The 21,125-nt window shown below is 41.1% G+C and overlaps 1 protein-coding gene across 1 annotated transcript in view; it reads right to left on the reverse strand.

Moving 5' to 3' along the window:
* Positions 1-18,875, reverse strand: part of LOC120529721 (vitelline membrane outer layer protein 1 homolog) — a 28,530-nt gene extending 9,655 nt beyond the window's left edge. Inside the window, exons 1-3 of the mRNA XM_039753784.1 lie at positions 18,790-18,875; positions 6,138-6,199; positions 1,123-1,243 (exon numbers count right to left, since the gene is read on the reverse strand). Coding sequence (XP_039609718.1) covers positions 1,123-1,243; positions 6,138-6,193 — 177 coding nt within the window. The 5' untranslated portion in view covers positions 6,194-6,199; positions 18,790-18,875. The remainder of the gene's footprint in view (positions 1-1,122; positions 1,244-6,137; positions 6,200-18,789) is intronic.
* Between the last annotated feature and the right edge of the window lie 2,250 nt (positions 18,876-21,125).

Consider the following 21,125-nt stretch of genomic DNA (forward strand, 5'->3'; position numbering starts at 1 on the left):
TGAGCGGTTGCTCATGGTGTCCCGAATGAGGCACATTACCTGCATTGTGAGGGAGCGTCAGTTACGGTACTACGGCCATGTGGCGCATTTCCCCGAGGGTGATCCAGCTCATAAGATCCTCATTGTTGGGGACCCGAGTGGTTGGACCAGGCCAAGGGGTCGCCCACGTAACACCTGGCTGCGGCAGATAGAGGGTCATTTCCGGAAGGTGGGACTGGACCGCGTGACTGCCTTGGGGGGTTGCTAACCAGGATGCCAAGTTATTTCGGTGTGTAGTGGGTGAGGCAACGCACTGTACCAGTGCATGCTCCCCAACATGACTTGACTTGGTCAGTAATAAATGATGAAATGTGTGGACAGTTATTTGTGGTAATAAAACACTTTACTATGATTTCAAAACTGTAGGCAGGGTGGCATACTTCTTAAAACTTGGGACTTCAAACCCTGAGATTGTGGCTGCTGAGCCTTTGTGTGACCTTCAGTAAGTCACTTCCCCTTCCTGCACTCCAATGGGAAAAACAATAGAAATGTAACCAATCACACCTGAAATGCTGTATGTCATCTTGGATAGAGGTGTCAGTCTATTAAAACATTAAAAATATAAAGACTAGAAAGAGATCTCACAAAATATAACACAGTTTTCAAACCAAACCAAACTCTCCATTTTGACTCCTTTTACTTCAGCTGTTATGTCATGTCTCCTTTTAATCTAAAGCTATTTCTCCTAAGGAATTTTAGAAGAAACATCTGTGCCAAAGTTGATTCCTACACAAACATAAGTGAGAAGCTCTTCTAATTTTCAAAATTGTATTGTTAATGGCTCATGAGCAATAAATATTTTCAGTGTAAATTTGTGTTGCTTAATGTGGGAAAAAAAATAATTAAAATAATTTCAGCACGCAACTGCAACATTAATAAATAAGTGAATGGGACTGAATACTTTCAGAAGGCGCTGAACACGCATCCAAAATTGTGCTATAAATAATATGTTTGTTACGGAGCTCCAAGCCTTTCACTCGAATCCACCACCATCACCTTCCCTCTATCTCTGCACTTCTCTTCAACACTCTAAAAACTGTGCGTGCTGACAGTTTAAATGTGAAAGCACTTGGATGTGATTACCTTCAAACTGAATCCACGAGCAAACCATCCTTTAGGACACTTCTCAATAAACTTCCATTCTCCAAGGAGGCCTCCGTTATTCACAGAGATGATACTCTGATATCCAAAGACTTGTGTGCAACTAAAGATACAGAAAAAAAGGAAAATGATCAAATGATTCAACAGTACAACCAATTAGCACTTTCAACATGAAACTGTAATGAAATGTGAAATTGCACTATATGCATAAACTGCAATGAAAATTATTAGGAGATCCCTTGTGCCAATCTACATTTGTGAGAGGTAGAACACAATTTTAAAATATCAATTGGCAGCACATTCAACACACAGCACACTTACACTGAGAGTCAATAACTAAAATCGATATTTTCAGGATGTGGGAAGAAACTGGAGTACTTTACTAGGACGTCCAGACAGATATAGCGAGAACATACAAATGTCACACAGAATAGACCTGTGCCAGCAACAGAGCCAGATTAAATACGTGTCTCTTTTTCTTTTTTAAATGATATTTTCTGAAACGAAATTTCAAATATCAAAAAGTACACGGACCCCACTGGTACCTGTACACTTCTTTTTTGGAGATGAAAATGAAAAAAATTCCAGTATCTTTTGTTCTAAATTTGACGTCATTACTTTCAAATTTGATTTCAGCTTTTTGAAATTTGATATTAGATTTTACAATGTTAGATATCAACATTTTGAAATTTGTTACCAACAATTTCAAGCTTTTTTGTTTTCTTAAAAATTACTTTCAAACACTTCAGTTTTTTTTGTCATTTGGCTCTTCCTGAATCACTGGTATGAGAAAAAAACCCTCAGAAATGACTTGCCTTGAATAGCTGAGCTCTTTGGGGTGTGCCACCTTCCCCATTTGTGGCACTCTAGACCCCAAATCCGTCATTTCTAGGGAAAATGAGAATCCAAGAAATTACATCTGAATGCTAAAGAGTAAAGCAACAGGTATCTTCAGCACTAATTATTAGAAGGATTTGAACTTGTGAATGCCACTTCAACTGAACCCAGGGATTCACCTTCTAATGGGATATGAGGGGTCAAAGTTAATAAGATGGGGATCGGTAATACAGGTAGGTGGAGTGCCATTTTATGTGATTTTGAGGTTGCTGATTACAAATATCCATCCATTATCCAGCCCGCTATATCCTAACTACAGGGTCACGGGGGTCTGCTGGAGCCAATCCCAGCCAACACAGGGCACAAGGCAGGAAACAAACCCCCGGCTGGGCGCCAACCCACCACAGGGCACACACACACACACAAGGGACAATTTAGGATCGCCAATGCACCTAACCTGCATGTCTTTGGACTGTGGGAGGAAACCCATGCAGACAGGGGAGAACATGCAAACTCCACACAGGACTGCACCACCTGACTACAAATATGATCCTATTTTTGATATCTGATTGTTTACCAGTGGTCCTAGCCCTCTTAAAGCCACTTAAAGCCAGATTAAAATCAACGGACTTCAAACATAAGCATGTGAGATATTGTTTTAGACAATTTCAAGGACAGTGATTACGAAAGTGATGTTATTATTATTTTTGATCCTTCACTAGAAATCTAGCCCTCTACAGACCTCTGACAGCATGTGATGAATGACAGATTTCTATTAGAATTTAAAACTTTCATACTTTAAACATTTATATTGAAGCACACATTTTAATATTTCAGATATCTCATGAACCTATTCCTGTTTATTTTGTACTTCTACTATTATGTACTACTACCTAATAAAGCAAATCATTACATTTCTCATGAACACTTGAAAACAGGGCGATTGACACTAATTCTGACTTTTTAAATTTGATATGAAATGCAGTTTGAAAGTTGCCAGAAGCACAGCCGCTTCAATTAACCTTTTAAAATGATCACGTTGTTGCACTGCCTTAGTTAAAGGTGTTGATGCCATCCACGTAGATTGCAGACTAAGGGATATGCATATTTGCTATAGGGATTATAGTTTACTTCTTATAAAAATCCATCTTTCAAATATAATATTGAAAAATATAATATTGAATTGTTTATGTAGTGTCTCACTGTATATTTTGTTACAATGAGTTCAAAGTAACAGAAATAAATGAAATGATACTTGATTTGTACATATTATCACATGGTTTTATTGTGTTTGTGTTTATTATTGCTATTGCATTGTCAGTTGCCAGTTCATCACCTAAAACATACTAATGACAACTGTCACGCACGCGCTTCTGAGAATCTCCTCATGGGGTTATTCAAGGTATGTGATAACTCAGTGGGTGAAAGGAGGAGCAGTTGCTAACATTTTTTTAGGTTAACCTAGAAATGGAGTTGGGGTCATGATGTAACAGGATTGGTAAGAGGTATGGAGTTGGCTTATTCCGTTGGTCATTGGAGAACTGAGCAGTGGCTGTTTAGGGTTGGTCATTGAATCAGGAGAGTCACGCTGCACCATGAAGCCCCATTGGTCCATGACAGGAAGCCAAAGGATTGGCATTAGTTTGGTCTCTCTCTCTCTCTCTCAGCAGCCATATTGAGACAGGAAGGCTGCTTGGCCCTATGCAGACAAAGAGCTAACTGAGAAGAGGATTGCACTGCCTACAAATGCAAATCGGGTTGTATGGTTTTGTAAAGTCATAGTATATTTTCTTTTATATGGCATATAGCAGGTTGGATAATGAATGGATGGATGGATGGAAGCCGGACGGCATGGTAGCGCAGTGAGTAGCGCTGCTGCCTCACAGTTGGGAGACCTGGGTTCGCTTCCCGGGTCCTCCCTGTGTGGAGTTTGCATGTTCTCCCCGTGTCTGTGTGGGCTTCTTCCGCGTGTTCCAGTTTCCTCCCAGTTAGGTGCATTATCAATTCTAAATTGTCCCTAGTGTGTGGGTGTGTGTGCACGCCCTGCAGTGGGCTGGTGCCCTGCCCAGGGTTTGATTCCTGCCTTGCACCCTGTGTTGGCTGGGATTGGCACCAGCAGACTCCCGTGGCCCTGTAGTTAGGATATAGCAGGTTGGATAATGGATGGATGGAAGCCACTTTCCTGCAAAAATGAGTGTGCATGTAGAAAAGAACTGAAAATCTCCTACTGACCATTAAGTATTTTGACATTCTTAATATTCTTCTGCTGTGAAACAGTCTGACCTGTCATTGTTTACATATGTCTTAATCAACTATTATCATACACTGATAATTTCTGTATTATCTATATCTATTATTTATTTATTTATTATATTAAATATATATTGACTATATTTATGTATCTAGATTGAAAATACCATACATTGCATCAATGTTCATATAATAATAATAATAATAATAATAATACCTTTTATTTATACAAGGTGCCTTTCAGAGAACTCAAGGACACCGAACAAACAAATAAATAAATACAAAACACAATTATAAACAACTTAAAACATCAGAAAATCTAAAAATTAAAACCAAACAAAACCACTATAATTAGGAGGAAGAAGAAAAAGCCATTTTAAACAAATGTGTTTTAAGTTTACATTTGAAAGATGAATATGATTTGATATTTCGGAGATCCGCAGGTAATGAGTTCCAGTTCTTGGGAGCTGAACGGCTGAAAGCTCTGCTCCCCATGGTGGTTAGACGGAAGGAAGGAACGGTCAGATGGGTGGAGGAAGAGGATCTAAGGTTACGGGATGGAATGGCAACATGTAGAAGGTCAGACAGATATGGAGGTGCGAGGTTATGGATGGCCTTAAAAGTTAGTAGCAGAATCTTAAAATCAATACGAAACTTGATCGCTACTACACATCAATATTGCTGCTACTTCTTTGTCTTGTGTTTGCACAATGTCTTGTTTTGTCTGTGTTTTAATTTTAAATTTGAATTTGAATTCTATTTTTAATTTATTATTTGAACTTCATGTTTTTACACTGTGGACTCTGAGCTTCGCAATTTCGTCTGTCTGTATACTTGTATATGGTTGAGATGACAATAAAGTTCGCTTTGAATAGATGTAAAAGGTAAGAGCAAAGTCCTAAACGACATTACCTAACAGTGTGGCAAGAGTACGGGATTCGAGACATTTTATATATTTTTGCAAAATAAAGAGTATAAAGGAAAGAATAGGGTCACACTAAGACCCTAAAATGACAAAATATTCCCATTTATCTTCTATCACCCAGAATACACCATCAGCACTTTAACCCCTCCAGAAGCCTAATAAAGTATCTATGGACCTGCTGAATGGCAAGGTGGCACAGTGGTTACAATGCTGCCACCTAATAAGGAGGCTGGGGTTCCCATCCATGGTGATCCCTATTTGGAGTTTGCATGTTCTCCCAGTGTTCTTGTGGGTTTACTGTGGATGCTCCAGTTTCATTCCACAGTTCAAAGACATGTAAGTTAGGTGAATACGCATTATGAAATTAGCCTTGGTCGCTGAGTGAGTTCTATTTGTGATTGACTAGTGCCCTGTCTAGGAAGGACTGTTCCTGCCTTGTGCCCACTGATTGCTGGGTTCAGCTACTGGTTACCTGTGACCCTGCACAGGATTAAAGTGGTTGGATGGATAGATGGACTGAAGGGTCTGTTGAAGAACTAATCATTTTTATTTAAAGAGTCAATGATGACAAACCAATAATACTAAAATTATTGAAGGAGAGAATTAAAACAAAACTGAGTGGCATTTTGAACAAGGCTGTACGTCTTCTCTCTGACACACTAATGCTGAGAATTTTCAGTCAATGAATTAGTCAGCAGAGGTTTGTCCAGAAACACTACGGGGGCTTCTTTATACTAATGACAATGCAGTAATGCTGCTATGTGACTATAAGTGCAAAGATTTCATTCTTCCTAAATCTTCTTCCATTTTAGTCATTCTGGTGTATGTTCAGACCACAGTGTGTATGTGTGTTTAAATTTACTTATCTGTCTGTTTATGTATTTATGTAAACAGACAGCAAAGATAGACACATAGAAAGAGAACCCCATTTAGCTTGAGTGGCACATCTTGAGGCAAGTGGGAGAAAAGTACATGATAAAAATACCTGAATGCACAAAGGCAAATAAGATAAAACAGCGGAGAATACTGGTTGGTAGACATGTCCTCCTTAAAAAGAGAAAAAAAGTGATAATTAATGAAGCAGAAATAGAAACTGCACACTTCATTATAAAATATATGAATTTAGTATTGTTTAAAAGACTCTAAAGTAAGGATTGTGCAATAATTACATCTAAGTTTATCTGCTCTTTTGTATATTATCAATGGATGCTTATTGCAACATGTTTTTTGGGAGGAGGATCTTGAAGCCAGCCCCGAACAGCACTGGGTGTAAAACAAGAACCACGGCCTTATCAGGGTGGCGGACCCTTCATAGGACACACTCATATAATACTCCCATCAGATTAAGGATGCTTATTGCAACATGTTTTTTGGGAGGAGGATCTTGAAGTCAGCCCTGAGCAGCACTGGGTGTGAAACAAGAACTACGTCCTTATCAGGGTGGCGGACCCTTCATAGGACACACTCATATCATACTCCCATCAGATTAAGTTAGAGCCGCTTATCTGCTTAACTGATACTGATGACTGGTTGAAAATTTTGATTCCAGAGTTGTGAAACAAAGTGGATGCACGCTTGCCCAACAGTTATGTGTATAGTATTTGCATAAAAAGTGAAACAAATAAAATGGAGAATGAAGAGTATAGGTTGGAAAGATAGCAAGCAACAATGAAGAAAACATCTCAGTGATAAAACTGACCTCTATCTCTCCAAGTTCAAGTGTATTGTCCTATGCACTCTGTACAATGAAATAATTACTTGCATGTCTCTTAAGACAAGTTAACATTAATGCAATATCAAGTATAAATAACATGAAATATATAGTATATTCTGTGGACAAGTGCAGGAATGACAGGCTTGCCAAAGAAACTTTGGAGTGTCAATCGGGTCATCCAGTTTAACTAACAGAAATTCGAGAACAAAAGAAAATGCTCCTTAGACATTATTGTCTTTGTCTTTGGGCTCCCAATGACAAAATAAAGCTCAGCTTCTCAGTGCTGCGGGGAGAGAAGGAGAAGACATAGTTAGCAATAGTGCCCCATCTTGTCCTGGCAGGTTATTACATACCTCAGCAGAGACCATTAAGAGATCCTCCAACACACATGCGTGACAATTTGCATTGAAGGGTCACCTTCTGGGCTTATCAGAGGTATGTAATACCACTCTTTGACAAGTGGGGTGCTCTCACTAACATTATCACCTGTTTATATATTTTATATACATTGTCACACACGCGCGAGTAGGAGACCGTGGACGGATTTTAACACACCTGGGAAAACATTCGCCAGCAGGGAATGGCGGGGTACTAACTTTCTCCCTGTGCTTTCTTACAGAAAAAAGGGCGGCTCCGCCGCCATAAGTCGGCTTTGCCCGCACTACGTTTACTTCCGCCCTTCCTCCGCCATCTTGTCCTGACGTCATTGGTCCCAGCATTCCTCCACTTCCGGCTCCTCCCTCATAAAATGGCCGCCGACGCCATGCTTCAGCGTCTCGCATTTGAACTGTTTAGTTTATGTTTGACCTGCATTTCTTTTTTTTGCATTATTTTGGATCGTCTACAATATACGGGGCCGGAAAACCCCAAACCTTGTAAGGATGTGCCGGGTCTCCTGGAAGTCTTGAAGCGTCAGCTTGCGGTTCTCCGAGTCGGGGAGTCAGAAAGGTCTGCTCGTGGGAACCGACAGGGACGGGTGGCCAACCCCGAGCCTCCTCGACGCGTTGCGGAAGCGCCGTCAAGGCCCAGAGAAAAGCCAGCCCCTCCGCGCTGTTACAAGTGTGGCGAGACCGGTCATCTGCTGCCAGCCTATCCCCTAAACAACACAACCGAGCCGAAGGACTGCACTTGGGCATCTACGGAGAGGTACTGTACCCCGCCGCATCCCTTGGCGAGTCCGAACACGGGAGTGGTGTTATTGAATGGGCACGCGGTGGTGGCTTTGTTTGATTCCGGCAGCAACATAACCATTGTGGCTCGCCGTTATGTGTTACCGCGACAGTGGCTGAAAAAACACCTACAAGTCACTTGTGTGCATGGGGGGACCAGGTCATATCGTTCCGCACAATGTTACATCACCTGGAAGGGGGAGTTAACTAATTTGATGGTCGCTGTGTTGCCCGAACCCCCCTATCCGGTGATTTTGGGACATGACTGGTCAGAAAAAACTTGCGGTAAGACACACACCGCTCCCGGGGCCTCGTTGGATCTGGTCATGAGGGGGCAAGGCGCCCCTCCTGCGGTCTCCACGCCGTGCTCTGGGGTAGGCCCTAATGGCGCTGGTACCTCGGGAGACGTTTCCCCGGTGACGGGCCCTGACCAGGAAGATTCTGCCGGGGAAGGGACTAGCCAGGGAACTTCCGGGATCCACGCCACAGGGCCCTCTGGGTAGCCTGGATCACCAATTCCGGTCCACGCTGGCCTCATTTAAGAGGGAGCAGTGGAATGATGATTCCCTATGGTTTGCCCGGAATGCGGTAGTTCTGCCTAATAGCTCACAAGACGACGGTTCCACACCACGCGAACCCTTCTTTGTGCTTGAAAACGATCTGCTGTATCGGGTGGCAACCCACGAGGGCGAGGTGCGGAAGTTGCTGCTAATTTTGCGTACCTTCCGGCGGGAGGTATGCAAATTAGCTCATGCTCACCTCCTGGGTGCCCATCTCGCGACCGAAAAGACCTTGGAGAGGATTAAGCTCCGCTTTTACTGGCCTGGGATTAACGAGGAGGTCCGGCGCTTCTGTCAATCCTGTCCGGAGTGTCAGACCCGCCAGATTCCCAGGAGGGACCGTGCTCCTCTCGTCCCTATACCCCTGATTGACATTCCCTTTGACAGAATAGGGGTCAACTTAGTAGGACCCTTGGAGCCCTCAAGCCTTGGCTATAAATATATATTGGTTATGGTGGATTACGCCACCCGATACCCAGAGGCGGTTCCCCTGCGCTCCGCTAACACAAAAAGCATCGCACGGGAATTAGTTAATTTATTCTCCAGAGTGGGTATACCAAAAGAAGTCCTCACGGACCAGGGTACACCCTTTTCCTCGGATACGTTCAGGGAGATGGCCAGATTACTCAGAAAATAGCACCTGAAAGCATCTGTCTATCACCCTCAGACAGACGGGCTGGTAGAGAGGTTTAACCAGACGCTTAAACAGATGCTCCGCAAGGTAGTCAGCGTGGACGGTAGGAACTGGGATCATCTCCTCCCGCTGGTGCTTTTTGCCTACCGGGAGGTACCTCAGGCCTCTATGGGCTTCTCCCCTTTTGAGCTGTTGTATGGGCGACAACCCCGAGGCATTCTGGATATACTAAAAGAGGGCTGGGAAGCCGAGGCTCTTCCCTCCTCTAACATACTGGAGTATGTGGCGCAACTGTGAGACAGGCTCACAAAAATCAGTCCCCTTCTAAAGGACCACGTGACTCGTACGCAGGCAGCGCAGGCCCGGTGCTACAACCGCATTTCCGTCCTTTGGGAGTTCCGCCCGGGGGACCGAGTTATGGTGCTTGTTCCTACCTCCCACTCTAAGTTGCTCGCTCACTGGCAAGGGCCGTACGAGGTTAAGGAGCGAAAGGAACTAGTCGACTATTTGGTAAAACAACCCAATCGTCACCCAACTGAGAGGATCTACCATGTGAACCTGTTGAAACCCTGGAAGGATCGGGAGGAGCTTCCCGACGCCTCTAGGTCCCTCTCCCTTTTCTCATGCACGACAGCCCTTAACCTCGGTGATTAGCTAAACTCCAAACAATGGCAGGAGTTAACGTATGTGATCCGAGCCATCCCCGAAGTAGTGAGCGAGTCGCCTGGCCGGACCTCGCTGATTGCTCATAATATAGTCACAGAGCCCGGCGTAATCGTCCGGGAGAGGCCCTATAGGCTCCCGGAGGCAAAACACGCTGAAGTGGAATTGGAGGTGCAGCGAATGATAGATATGGGCATTATTGAGGAGAGCCATAGCCCTTGGTCCAGCCCTATCATCCTCGTGTCCAAGCCAGACAGCTCCTGGAGATTCTGTAACGACTTTAGACGTCTGAACCAGATCTCCAAATTCGATGCCTACCCGATGCCCCGCATTGATGACCTCCTTGAGCGGCTGGGTACGGCTCGATACTTAACTACGCTTGATATGACGAAGGGGTATTGGCAAATTCCCTTAACGGCATCCGCAAAAGAAAAAACGGCCTTTAGCACCCCTAGTGGACACTGGCAATAAAAGGTCCTCCCATTTGGGCTGCACGGGGCCCCCGCAACCTTTCAACGTCTGGTGGATAGAGTGCTGAAACCCCACCAGTCCTATAGTGCCGCCTACCTGGATGACGTTGTCATCTATTCCGGCACCTGGGAAGAGCATCTATTGCAGGTCTCTGCTGTCCTCACGACACTAGCTAAAGCCGGCCTCCGCATAAATCCTCGAAAGTGTTTCTTTGGCTTGAAGGAGGCCAAGTATTTAGGCTACCTGGTGGGACGAGGACAGGTGAGACCCCAGTGTTCAAAAGTTAAAGACATCTTGGAATGGCCCCGTCCGAATACCAAGAGGCAGGTGCAAGCTTTCTTGGGGTTAGCGGGGTACTGCCGCCGGTTCGTGCCCCGTTTCTCAAAAAGGGCCGCACCCTTGACCAATTTAACAAAGAAGGGCGCTCCCTTATACGTGGTGTGGAATGACAAGGCAGAGCACGCATTCAGTGACCTAAAGAAGGCCCTGACTTCGACACCTGTGTTAAGGACACCCGATTATGGGCTCCCTTTTATTCTCCAGACCCACGCTTCGGACACAGACCTGGGCGCCGTGTTGAGCCAAAGTGTCAACGGTGTCGAACACCCCATGATGTACCTCAGCCGGAAACTGATGGACCGGGAGACCCGGTACGCGGCAGTGGAGAGGGAGGCCTTGGCCATAAAGTGGGCGGTGACCCATCTCCGGTATTACCTGCTGGGCCGCGAATTCACCCTGGTGACTGATCACACTGCACTTCAGTGTATGTCACTACATAAGGAGTCGAATCCGCGGGTTACCAGGTGGTTTCTGGACTTACAACCATATAAGTTCACCGTCACTTATCGTCGGGGCACCCTTCAGGCCAATGCCAATGCCCTCTCTCGTATCCACGACCTCTCGGTTAGGTCCGCCTGACCTGACGGTCTTGGGATAAGGGGGGGATCATGTCACGCACGCGCGAGTAGGAGACCGTGGACGGATTTTAACACACCTGGGAAAACATTCGCGGCAGGGAATGGCGGGGTACTAACTTTCTCTCTGTGCTTTCTTACAGAAAAAAGGACGCTCCGCCGCCATAAGTCGGCTTTGCCCGCACTACGTTTACTTCCTCCCTTCCTCCGCCATCTTGTCCTGACGTCATTGGTCCCAGCATCCCACACGGTTCCTTCCCAGCATTCCTCCACTTATGGCTCCTCCCTCATAAATTGGCCAACGCCATGCTTCGGCATCTCGCATTTGAACTGTTTAGTTTATATTTGACCTGCTTTTCTTTTTTTTGCATCATTGTGAATCGTCTACAATATACGGGGCCGGAAAACCCCAAACCTTCGTGCTGTCTCATTTTGGAATTATTACTATATATATCTATACTAATAAAAGGCAAAGCCCACACTCACTCACTCACTGACTCATCACTAATTCTCCAACTTCCCGTGTAGGTAGAAGGCTGAAATTTGGCAGGCTCATTCCTTACAGATTACTCACAAAAGTTGGGCAGGTTTCATTTAGAAATTCTACACCTAATGGTCATAACTGGAAGGTATTTTTCTCCATTAACTGTAATAGAGTTGAGCTGGAAAGACGTGGGGGGGGGCGGAGTTTCGTGTGATATCATCACACCTCCCACGTAATCACGTGAACTGACTGTCAACGCAGTGCGTAGAAAACCAGGAAGACCTCCAAAAGCGCTTAAGAAAACATGCATTATATAATTGAGAAGGCAGCGAAACAATAAGAAGCGAGCGAGTGACATATACTACCATATTCATGAGTGCTGCTACCACGGAAAGAAAGCAAGGTGTAAACCTAAACTTTAAATTAAGTTCATAGATTTATTCAAGTTTAATGAGAGGACGCAGGATATAAACGAGAGTTTTGATTACTTTGTAACTAAGTTAAAATTGTAGGTGAAGGGGTGTGCTTATGCAAATTCCGAGAGACTGTGTTTGTGGGGGATTGACAGTTAAGGCGGGTGGGGGAGTCACGTCATCATCTCCCCTCCCATTTACCTCATTTCGCTCTGAGCTGAGCTCTGTGGCTAATGCCGTCTTCCGAAGCAACTTTGTATGACTGCCACCAAATACTCACAGAAAAATCCACAAGTTAATACACACGCTGTCTCTAGAGTTTCTCCACACTGAATCCTCCAGGCACTACTTACAAAAGATCACATTGACAATCATGTTACGTTATTTTTAAAATCTTTCCTTTTCTTAGCACAAGCACAGCTGAGAATCTTCGATGCATGTGCTCCATAACGCATTAAAAAATAATGCATTTAATCACACTTTGCATTACAAGCAAAAGGGAACTTTTGTCAATGCATGATTTCCTGGTACACCGATTACATTGATCAGCGCATCCCGATTAATTTTACCCTCGCACCAAATTAGTTTGAGAAGAAGTATGAAAAAATATGAGGTTAACACAGAAAAACAGATCACCAATTCAAGTTTTATGAATAATCGATTCGCCATCAATAATTGTTTTGGTAAAGCCATCCTCCTTCCATTTTATAATTTTTCCGCCACTAGCCATGATTAAATGAACGGTAAATAAGTAAGAGCAAAGCAAGGGTGACTTATTTAGGCAGGCATATATATGACAGCAACACTCATGACAATGTCAATCATGTTACGTTATTATTAAAATGTTTCCTTTTCTTTTTCATTACTTCTTTAACACACTACTTCTCCTTTTCTACACCACGGTAAAATAATATTAAGGCGATTCACACTTTCTTTTGCACGTATACGATTATGAGGTCCTCAGCTCGGATTATGAAGACACACACAGGAGTGGAGGACTGACAGTGCCATCACAGCCGATTAATGGCGGGGACGTCTCACCAGTCTACACAAGACCCACCGCGACTGTCCCCAAAAGGCGATCATAACGTCAGCGAACACATCTCTCTATACTATATAAAAGAAAAAGGCAACTTTCCTTTCTTTACACATTTTTTCCTTTTATCCCAAACCAAAGCCTTTCTCTCTTAACACTGCAGAGGACACAAAACTAATTTTCTTTAAATGCCGGTAAGGCACATTACCAGAGGCACAAATTTGAACGTTCACATAGAAAATGTAATTTCAATGTACCTGTACTTCTTAAAACGTTAATGTTTTACTGTTTAATAACTTATAGACTATAATTTATTATTTTTCCCTTGCACTCAGTGACCAAACCTATACACACACATATAGACACATACAAACATACACACAAGTATATGTATGTGTATATATATACACACACACACACACACACATACATACATACATACATACACACATATATATAATTTGTGTGTGTGTATGTATGTGTGTGTATATATGATGTAGGTATATATATATATATATATATATATATATATATATATATATATATATATATATATATATATATATATGTATGTGTGTGTATATGTAGATATTTCCGATCACTTCTTAATTACATTTGATTTAGTTCTGCCCATGCCAACGCACTCGCAGATTAAAACAAAGACAGTGCGACATCTAGATTGTAATTCTGCTTCAAAATTTATAGATACCTTGAGTAAGTCGAGTGTAATTGTGGAAAACCATTTAGATCAGTTAACATCAAATGTAAACGTGGAAAACAATTTAGATCAGCTAATATCACATTATAATGTGACCTTGAGAGATGCTCTGGACACAGTGGCTCCCCTAAAAACAAAAGTGATCAAAGCACATAGAAACTCTCCCTGGTTTAATGAAAACACTCGAGCTCTTAAATTAGAGTGTCGAAAACTGGAGCGCAGATGGAGAACAACAAAGCTACATGTCTTTCAAATTGCATGGACAGAGAGTGTAAATAAATATAAAAAAGCCCTCTTTAAAGCTCGCTCAGAATACTATTCTACATTAATAGATAGCAATAATAAAAATCCTAGGGTACTTTTTAGAGCAGTGGCTAAATTAACAAATGGGAATTCAGATCAACAGTGCAAAATACCAACAGATATTAGCAGTACAGACTTTATGAACTTCTTCAATGAGAAAATTAAAAATATAAGATCCCAGATCTCAGCATCACAGTACAAACCAAATACTAGCTTAGCAGACCCTGTCGCACATTGCATTCAGCACTTTAATAATTTTAATCCTGTAACTCACCAGGAAGTCTTAACTTTAATTACTAAAATGAAGCCCACTACTTGTTCCCTAGATCCAGTGCCAACAAAACTAGTAAAAAGTGCAATGGATGTTCTTGCAGCGCCTATTCTAACCGTTATCAATAGTTCATTACTGCATGGCACAGTACCTGATGCACTAAAAGTGTCAGTCATTAAACCTTTACTTAAAAAGTCAGACCTAGACCCACACATACTAAATAACTATAGGCCTATTTCAAATTTACCATTTCTCTCTAAAATACTAGAGAAAGTAGTCGCCAGTCAGCTTCAGTCACACCTTACATTACAATTTATTTGAGAAATTCCAGTCTGGCTTTCGCACTGGTCATAGTACAGAAACGCACTAACACGGGTTGTAAATGACATTCTGATATCCTCTGATGAAGGAAATTCCACTGTAATTATGTTGTTGGACTTAAGTGCAGCATTTGACACCATTGACCATTCTATTTTACTGCACAGGCTAGAAAACGATGTTGGGCTTACAGGCCCCGTGCTCGCTTGGTTCAGTTCTTATTTATCAAATCGATTCCAGTATGTACAGAAATGTGCTGACAGTACTCCATCATTATACACAGAAGTTCAATATGGTGTCCCGGGCTCAGTACTGGGACCTTTACTGTTTTCACTTTACATGCTTCCACTGGGATCTCTCATTAGGAAACATAATGTTAATTTTCACTGTATGCAGATGACACCCAGTTATACCTTTCATTTAAATCAAATGAAGTTTCTCCGATGTTGTCTTTAATTAGTTGTGTTAGTGAATTAAAGGAATGGATGAATGAGAACTACTTGTCTTTAAATACAGATAAAACAGAGATGTTAATTGTTGGAGGGAATGACGCTGATCACAGCAATATTTTGTCGTCATTTAACTCAGTTGGAATCCCAATTAATTTTACTGAATCAGCCCGCAATCTAGGAGTTATCTTTGACTCTAGCATGTCATTTAAAGCACATATTACAAAGTCGTCCAAAACATGTTTTTCCATCTTAAAAATGTTAGGAAATTAAGGCTTTCTAAATAAACAGGATTGTGAGAAATTAATTCATGCATTTATCTCTAGTAGGATTGACTACTGCAATGCGGTGTTCACTGGCTGTTCAAACTGTTCTCTATACAGCCTCCAGTTAATCCAAAATGCGCTGCAAGAATTATTACAAGAACAAGAAAATATGAACACATAACCCCAGTTCTTAAATCTTTACACTGGCTCCCAGTTAAGTTTAGGGCAGATTTCAAAATCCTCCTTTTAACATATAAAGCATTAAATGGCCAAGGTCCGCTTACTTGTCTGAACTTATCATGACTTACAAACCTGAGCGCACATTAAGATCTCAAGATGCCGGTCTGCTTAGGATTCCAAGGATTAATAAAATAACAGTGGGAGGTCGAGCTTTTAGTTACAGGGCCCCTAAACTGTGGAATGGTCTTCCTGCTTCCATAAGAGATGCCCCTTCAGTCTCAGCCTTTAAATCCCGGCTGAAGACTCACTACTTCAGTTTAGCATATCCTGACTAGAGCTGCTGATTAACTGTACATACTGCATCTCTGTTGTTAGTCATTAGCACTATAACATAAGTAACATGATAATTATATTTGAATACTAACCCTCACCTATTCTGTTTCTTTTCTCGGTACCCAAATGTGGCATTGGTGCCACGCCCACCTGCCAAGTTGTTTGCCTGCCTATGGTAAAGTCATCCCTGATGGAGGATCACAGGAATCATGAGAAAGAGGGGTCCTTTCATCGGAGCAACGTTTCAGCCGTGGCATGGCCAAATGGGGAGGCAGCTAGATGGATGAGGTCTCCAGGACTCTAAAAATATCCAAACCTAATTATGTCATATCATCTACTGTTAAACCGTACTTCTAAAATTTTTATTATTATGCTGTCTTAAGGAATTGTTCTGTTCTGTATATTGTATTGTATTGACCCCTACTTTTGACACCCACTGCACGCCCAACCTACCTGGAAAGGGGTCTCTCTTTGAACTGCCTTTCCGAGGTTTCTTCCATTTTCCCTACAAGGTTTTATTGGGAGTTTTTCCTTGTCTTCTCAGAGAGTCAAGGCTGGGGGGCTGTCAAAAGGCAGGGCCTGTTAAAGCCCATTGCGGCACTTCCTGTGTGATTTTGGGCTATACAAAAATAAACTGTATTGTATTGTATTGTATATGTATATAGATATGTAGATATGAAGATATGTATGTATATATATGTATATATATATATATGTATGTATGTATGTATGTATGTATGTATGTGTGTGTGTGTGTATATATGACAGCAGCAATCCAAGCTGTGAGAAAACAGTAAAAAGGAGGCGTGTCAGACGTCGTGGTACATTTTCTGATGCAGCTACCGAAAACAACTTCGTGACGCTGCCGCCAAATACACAAAACAATTACTTTGACAATCATGTTACATTATTTTTAAAATGTTTCCTTTTCTTTCTCTTTCCTTCTTTAACACACTACTTCTCCGCTGCCAAGCGCAGGTATATATATATATAGATAGATAGAGATATATATATATAAATAGATATGAGAACAACATATATATATAGATAGATAGATAGATAGATAGATAGATAGATAGATAGATAGATAGATAGATAGATAGATAGATAGATAGATAGATAGATAGATAGATATGAGAACAACACTCATATCAATGACAAAACAATTACATTAACAACCATGTTATGTTATTTTTAAAATTTTTCCTTTTCTTTTTCGTACCTTCTTTAACACACTACTTCTCCGCTGCGAAGCGTGGGTATTCTGCTTTTATATATATATAAAACATTTTTACTTCCTATATGTAATACCTTTCCTTATATTAAATTTCATTTGTCACATCAATCAAGCCTTTTTTCTTTGCAATGGTGATGGACACGTTGACAGACGAGATTAGTCAGGAGTCCCCGTGGACTTTGATGTTTGCTGATGATATTGTGATCTGTAGCGAGAGTAGGGAGTAGGTTGAGGGGACCCTGGAGAGGTGAAGATATGCTCTGGAGAGGAGAGGACTGAAGTTCAGTAGGACCATCACTACAGAATACATGTATGTGAATGAGAGGGAGGTTAGTGGAATGGTGAGGATGCAGGGAGTAGAGCTGGCGAATGTGGGTGAGTTTAAATACTTTTGATCAACAGTACAGAGTAACGGGGATTGTGGAAGAGAAGTGAAAAGAGAAAGCAGGCAGGGTGGAATGGGTGGAGAAGAGTGTCAGGAGTGATTTGTGACAGACGGGTATCAGCAAGAGTGAAAGGGAAGGTCTACAAGATGATAGTGAGTCCAGCTATGTTATACAGGTGGGAGACGGTGGCTCTGACCAGAAAACAGGAGACAGAGCTGGAGGTGGCAGAGTTAAAGATTTTAAGATTTGCACTGGGTGTGACGAGGATGGATAGGATTAGGAACAAGCACACTAGAGGGTCAGCTCAAGTTGGACAGTTGGGAGACAAAGTCAGAGAGGCAAGATTGTGTTGGTTTGGATATCTCCAGCGGAGAGATGCTGGGTATGTTGGGAGAAGGATGTTAAGGATAGAGCTGCCAGGTAAGAGGAAAAGAGGAAGGCCTAAGAGGATGTGGTGAGAGTGGACATGCAGGTGATGGGGGTAATAGAACAAAATGGAGAGTACAGGAAGATATGGAAGAAGATGATCTGCTGTGGTGTCTCCTAATGGGAGCAGCTGAAAGAAGAAAAAGATTTGTCCAAGTCTATGCTACGCAATTTAATTGATACTACGTAGTTTGTAATCCTTGTATTTGCTATCATCTGCAAACTTAACCATCTTATTCATTGTACAATTTACAGATTACTAATTGCATAGTGCACATACATAAATATACACATTGTTTAGAGACAGTAAAATAAAGAAGCTCCAAATCAATTAATTTAAAAGGAATTGAAGAATACCTGTTCCATTAACATTATTGTTAAACTATACCTAAATGACAGGTTACAAGATAAAATGTGTATAGTGATTCAGTGTCCTGAGTTCAAAGTTCCACCAAAGGTAAACATATTTGCTTTTATTATTTTGTTCAGCTGTCAGAAATAAACATAATCCTCTTTAAAATGTGTAGAAATTATTTATTCTTATTCTTATTTATTCTGAATACAAAAGAATAGTAAAATTATAAAACATATGCAACTTCAACATTTAACAGAGCTAGAAGTACAAATAACATTTAATAATTCCTTAAAGCATATTACTTTAAACATAAGCTACTAAACAACAGCAAACCTACCTGTGAAGTCAGTGGGAAACTTCAAAAGTGGAAAAATCTAAAAGATTGTACACAAAAAAATAAGATGATCCACATGAGAATAAGTGACTCAAACACCAAGGTGTATACGGTATTTAGTGCATATCTTTAGTACCATGACAGAGTGACAGAGTGGTGTCATTACAATGACAGAGTGGCAGGACAGTTTCAGAGCAGTAGCATTTATGAGAATTGTGATGAGATCTGGATGGTGGTGAACCTGCGTGAAGAGGGGAGGAAAGACATGCTGGGGGAGAAGCAGCAGGTGTTGAAAATGTGCAAGAGCTTTAGCTGTGTCTGAGCTATAAAGAAGGAAAAACCAGGTTAAGGAGTGCCTGCTGTCCTTTCAGTAAAGAAGATACAATACAAAAAAGTTGCAGTGCATATAAATGTACTTTCATGTCTAGACAACACATGCATAGAAAAGAAAAAAATATTTTTTTTACTTTTAAGGATATACTATGGTGACATTTGTTTTATAATTGCCAAAATTTAAAAATATTCCTTACCTTTCTATTCAAGAATACCATCCCCTCTACACATATGAAAATAGTATGGCATAAAAAAGAGATGATTAAAGAAGGATAGAACTTACCTTGCAAAATACCCACAGAATCAGAAGCAATGATCTCTCTTAAATACGCCAGCTTTAGTGCATTGACACGCCTACATGACATCTTAGGCTTCCCCATTTTAAAACTCTTTCTTGAATCTTATCTTAAAGTAAGAAAAAAAAAGACATTTTCCTTCATGCACACCCAATTTTAACTGCACAGAACTAAATAAAGATTTAAGGTAATGGACTGTTCTCATTGAAAAGAATATTGACTTTTCACAAAAGTTGCACCATGATTTGTTTCTCTTCAGATTATAAATTTTAATTCTGAATGGCTCAATCTATGTATGAGTAAGAGTTATTTACGCAGGGACTGTAAAGAAGTTAAGCATTCGATCAATCGATAGATAGATAAAAGACACTATGTAATAGATAGATAGTATATAAAATGGAGAGTTAGATAGGAAAGGCACTATATGATAGATAGATAGATAGATAGATAGATAGATAGATAGATAGATAGATAGATATGAAAGTTACAAAAATGTAATTTCATTATTTTTTACAGCCAAGTTCTGTAAAATCAATATTTTTCTACCTTCAAAATATGCTAAATACCGTTTATTGATGCATTACAGTTAAACTGAAAAAAATCTGTTAATTTTACAGTGTAAAACTTTTAAATAACGAAGGTAAACAACCGTAAAATGTAAAACGGTAAATTACTGTTTCAGTAAAACCGGCTACGATATTTGCATAAGGACACGCCCCTTTTTACAATATTGTTCCTGGTGAACCGCATGCCTTTGAATAGTAGGGAAAAAAACATCACCTAAGTTAGCAGACTTATTTTTCCCCACGTGCTGAAGGTTTTTATGAGGTTATGGAAGCTGATTTATGGTGGTTTGTATTTGATAAGTAGGACACCATACACCACAAAAGAGAAAACTTTACTTCCCTAAAGTGGCGTAACTTCCTTAAATATTTAATTGTTTTCAATGTGTATAAGTAAATGGTACACGCTTGCTATTGGTTGTTGTTAAGTAACTGATGCAAACTATGAGTATTGTTTATTGATTGTCATATTTTTTTATACAGCATGAATTTTTGGTTATGGTTAAACATTCTATTCTGTTGGAGTTTGTTGCAAAGACCAAATAGTTTTTACTACAAAATTATACTGTAAACTTAACAATATTGTCACCTTGTTTATTACAGTAAAGCTTTGGCAACCCAGCTGCCAGTATTTCACCGTAAATTTAACATTATTTTTTAAAGTGTACCGTAGACCAAAATACATTGTTAACTTCTTTTTTACGGTAAAATCCTGGCGACCCCAGCTGCCAGTTTTTTACCGTAAATTTTACATTTTTTTTTACAGTGTATAGTTCGTGGATACAGCCGACTTGAATTGCATGGATTTGGCTTACTATTTACAGATTTTATGGACTCTACTTTGACTGGGAACAGCTGAGTCTGTGGGTCGCGGGACGAGACCTACGAACATTTCTTTGTACCTGGCAATCTATGACCTCGGGATGATCTGTCTCCGTGATTATATTCGCGATCTGCTCCCGATTCATTTTACAGTACTCTACGACTGGGATCTGATCTGATGCTCATACTAACCTGGCTAATGGCTCCGGGGCGATCACACATGTGATTACCAAGTGTTACTGTTTGTGGCTGTGAAATGGAACCTCCAAATCCTACTACCTCCTCCCGCTATGCTTTCTGCTGCTTTGCTATCGCCGTTCATCTC

The sequence above is a fragment of the Polypterus senegalus genome, chromosome 5, assembly GCF_016835505.1.
Source record: "Polypterus senegalus isolate Bchr_013 chromosome 5, ASM1683550v1, whole genome shotgun sequence".
NCBI lineage: Eukaryota > Metazoa > Chordata > Cladistia > Polypteriformes > Polypteridae > Polypterus > Polypterus senegalus.